General features: G+C 40.3%; 1 protein-coding gene across 1 annotated transcript; it reads right to left on the bottom strand.

The window, feature by feature from the left end:
* Window positions 1-752: 752 nt before the first annotated feature.
* Window positions 753-3,008, bottom strand: wu:fj16a03 (uncharacterized protein LOC335475 homolog). Its single transcript, XM_035663802.1, has 3 exons — window positions 2,805-3,008; window positions 946-1,041; window positions 753-844 (listed from the first exon to the last, which is right to left on the bottom strand). The coding sequence occupies exons 1-3, from the start codon at window positions 2,848-2,850 to the stop codon at window positions 759-761; spliced, it is 228 nt and encodes a 75-aa protein (XP_035519695.1). The 5' UTR covers window positions 2,851-3,008; the 3' UTR covers window positions 753-758.
* Window positions 3,009-4,411: the final 1,403 nt, after the last annotated feature.

Here is a 4,411-nt window from a genome sequence, read left to right as displayed (position 1 = left end):
ATTCAACCACGACTCATGTCGCATCGACGATCGTGTCAATGCAGTGACTGCAGTTTTGAAGCCCAATCATGTCTTCTCTCATGCATATCATGTCGAGCTGACACGACTCGTACTGAAGATTTCACAAAAACCCACCAACACTCACACTCACTTGGGGAGACTTTCATCACACTTTGTTTTGGCGCATTGGTATTGCAACAATGATGGTAGGTGACTGGGTCAGAGAGAAACTAATACTTAAGGCGGCAAAGTATGTGTTTCTCAGGTGTCATGAATATATAAGTACTATTATCTATATATATATTCATCTATATATCAATATATATTATAATATACTACTATATAATGTTGATATTCGAACAGGTCTTCATAATGAAAAAACGTATGTAAACGTAATCCTAAGAAGTCAAAAAGCTCAGAATTCAGATTGCCCTGAATGCAACATTTGGACGTCGGCTAGGATACCGTGTGAGACATCATGTGAGTTCACTCAGGTGGATCTGAGGAGTATTTGTTGGGACGTCAATGTCTTTAGTTTGATTTCAGGCTTCAGATGCAGTTTATTGAGTATTTTTTGGGACGTCAATGAATTTACTTTGATTTCAGGCTTCAGATGCAGTTTATTTAGTTAATTTTCATTAAAAACCATTTTTGCACATTATTTCTCAAACAGAAGCAACACACGTTCATGTTCACACGCTGAGCTCAGAAAAACACCACACTGCATTAATGATAGAGTTTTGTGGGCTGTGATTGGCTCATGCATTGCAGCGGTCGGTGTAGCAACAGGTCCAGCCACGATCAGAGCATTTTTCCAACCGAGTGCAGCCTTTTTCTCCGTTATCTGCAACAGCAAATAGGAAATGCGTCATCAGGGCCTGGTGTCAGTATAGAGTGCTTTTCATCACGCTAATGTGTCTCCTCACATTGAGGTAGAGGACTCACCTCTGGTGTAGCAGGCCTGTTTGACTCTGCTAGTACAATCCAGCAGCATGTTGTCGACCATCAGGAAGTCCTGACCATAACACTTGATGTTATCAGCTGCAACACAAATACACACCTGAGTGTGTTGTTCATAACTGTAGCTAGAGGAAGCCTCCATACGCACCTGCTCCACCTGTCAAATAAAAAACTGTCTAATCATTTGTTTGATGTTTAGAACAGCCAAATTGGGGCAAGACTGGATGACTAAAGGCTAAGCTAAAGCTAACTCCTCATCGGCTACCTCTTCTTGGGCTCAACAGCAGCGTTCCCGACAGCAGCATCAAGCTGATGGGACTATGTCCTCGCACGGACAGAATAGAATTAATGTAAATGAAGCTGCATCCACAGAGACTGCGATAATAGAGTCCCGTCTCTGCTAACTTGTCAATCTGCCTAGAGACATCTATACTTGTGGCTGCAGCATGTATCCAGGATCAAGGATACTGATGCCACGTTTACTGTAGTGCCTGTAGTTAGCACAGAAAATGCTTATGTGACTGTATTGGGGGGGAGTAATTCATTTACCATGTGTTTTAGTGACTTTTAGTTCAATGTTAGCTTCATAAGAAATCTGTTTTTTGTGAGAGACATATCAATCTGTTGTTATCAGAACAATAAAAACTGCGAGCAAATACTTTAACAGTGTTTATGTGTCACTACTTTGGTTTTGTCAGTATTATATTAGTGAAGTTGCTTAATGAGTTCTGTAATAGAACAGATTAAAGCAGCATGATGAATTTATGTTGACTTGATGAAAAAGGAACATAACTACATATATAAATATAATATATAAATTCAGATAATGAGCTCTGATTGATCACAAATATCACACAGCTTCTTCTCAGTCAGAACCCAAATACACACACCTTTGCTCAGTCTCTGTATCCCAATCTCAGGAATAAACATCCATAAAAGAAAGACCTAATTTGTCAGAGAACTGTATGGTGTTTATAATTGATAATCAGTGATATGCACAGGCTGCAAAGTCCATTTAATAGAAATATAATATGTTGTTGCTTTGGACAGAAGGCCTTGGTGCTGTCATATTGTTCCACTAGAGCACATGTTGCAAACCTAAACTGATTCACCGACACATTTTTTGGGTATTTCATATATTATATATTCAGATTCAACAACCCCAACCATCACCACTCCTTCAGCAGAATATCCCCTGTGAGAAACATCCATGCTCATTGATGTGTGAGGAGATAATAACAGCAGATTTTTCCTGTGATGATTTGGATGAATTTTGAGACGATTATCCTGTTGACAATTCTCTGTGGTAGATATTTTTTTAATCATTTTAAAAGATTTTACAGAGTAAATAGGCTAATTTATTTTACTGAATCAGTGTTTTCTTCTTATCTACTGCAGAACGAGGCTGTTGATCAGAGTGTACGGGCTCTGTCAGTGTACGCTGTGTTCAGATCTTCAATGTGCCCTTATCCTGTTTAGATCTAAAAGTTATTTATTATTATTATTATTATTATATATTAATTTATTATTGAAAGTTTTTATATATTTTTAATTATTACGTTCTTAGTGTTCTACTTGTGTGTTACTCAGGGAGTTGGGCAAAGTAAGATTTTCATTGTGCGTATTAGCCTTGTGTTTATACTGTACATATGATAATAAACTTCTGCATTTTAATATAATTTTGTCCACATAAATTAATGAAATGCTAAGATACAGGCATATTTTTTGTAAAATAAATATCATGACCCCTCATAAAACTTAGTTAAACCCAAGTTAAACTCTTTCCATCCCTGGTTATTGTACATTCACTTTAAACAATAGATTGTGTGAGTGTATCACTTTACCTGAGCAGAGTGGCAGCAACAGCAGCAGCAGCAGGTAAACCTTCATATTTCCACGTTTCTGTTGATCTAACTCAACAAGCAGCAAAACCTGGAGATGAGGATGAGGAGGCTGGACTTTTATCCTGTGCTGACACACACACAGGTAAACAAACAGATAACAAATCTGAAGACAAACTGAACTGAACTCATGTTGACTTTGACAAAAGCTGTTTTTTGTCCAACATTTGTTCTGTTCCACCTCTCCAAAGAAAATCTCTGGCTGAATTTTAGCTGAGTCATGACTTGGTGTTGAAGCTCCTGTCCACATGTCGAGGTGTCCCTGGGCTTAGACAGTGAACTCCAAATGCTCCTGATGGTTGGCCAGCACCTTGCATGGTAGTGTGTGTAAATGGTAGGCACATTGTAAAGCCAATTGGGTAAAAGCTATCTGTAACGCAGCCATTTACCATTTAGCCAGTGTTACTGCTAAGCCATGACTCAGCATCATGTTTTGAGGACAGGCTGGTCAATGATTGGCTGACAGTTGCCAGCATCAGCGTTTTTCCTATACTTTGGACACTGAATTGAACTTAACCAAACATCTGTTTGTCCCACACGGGAGGTTTTTCTACTGATCCAAGCCAACTGATGAATCAACTGTTATCTCCTCACAGATCAATTAGCATGGGTTTTTATTTGGTTAACCTTATTGTTTTGTTGGGTATGTCTGGCGCTCGCGACGTTTCGTCCGCTTCTTGGGACTTCTTCAGGCTTAATGCCAAGACATACAATTATTAAATGTCCCCTAATTGGGTTTCACTGGGGAGATGTTGCTCCCTCAGAGGTTCGTGCCAAACTGAGCTCTGTGTTTGTTACCTCCCTTTTATACTCTCCCTCCTTCGAAGTTTGTTTCCATTTATTTTTGTCGTGTAAACCCCCCAGGAAGGACCCCAAAATGTGCCCTAAAGTCAGGGGGGTCGCCTGCCTTAAATAGATTGCAATTGGGAACAATAAATGTAAATATGTAAGGAAGTCATTCCTTATCAAAACCTGAAGAAACCGAGCAAGGAGAACAGTGAATGCACTGTTGCGTTCGTGTGACCGAGGGCTTTCATGTGGACCATTTCCCAGGTGTCTACACCCAACCGTTGCAAATTTTGTTCTAGAACAGTGCCACCTATATGCCGCTGACATATGTGATGCAGCTCTTTGAGAGCTTTCCAACGGTGTCAGTCCCTAATCCCTCACTGTGTTCCTTATAGAGATACAGCACTTAACGAGGTGAAAAATCTCAAACTTTGGCGCCCCCTAGCTCCGCACAGGAAGGGCGTGCAGCTTTGGTTCAAAGATGCTGCGGCTCAGCATGTCAATAAGCAGGGAGGCCTTAAAGTCCATGAGCCAACAGCCCTGCCTGCAGTCAAAAATCCATCAGAGGTCAAAAAATAGAATTTGAGATACAGGCTTTATTCTGCGACATATCAGGGTTAGGGTTAGGTATAGAGGTTTATAGGGTCGTGGCACCCCCTGCCAGGAAACTTTGAGATGGAATAACTCTGGATGGGAACATCCTAGAGACTTGAAACCAGTGTCTATACCCCCATGCCACGCTATGGGCTTTCCATTGGTGC

Source organism: Morone saxatilis, unplaced genomic scaffold (genome assembly GCF_004916995.1).
Source record: "Morone saxatilis isolate NCDOM2014 unplaced genomic scaffold, NCSU_SB_2.0 Contig19, whole genome shotgun sequence".
NCBI classification, from domain to species: domain Eukaryota; kingdom Metazoa; phylum Chordata; class Actinopteri; family Moronidae; genus Morone; species Morone saxatilis.
This window is presented reverse-complemented; position numbering and strand designations above follow the sequence as displayed.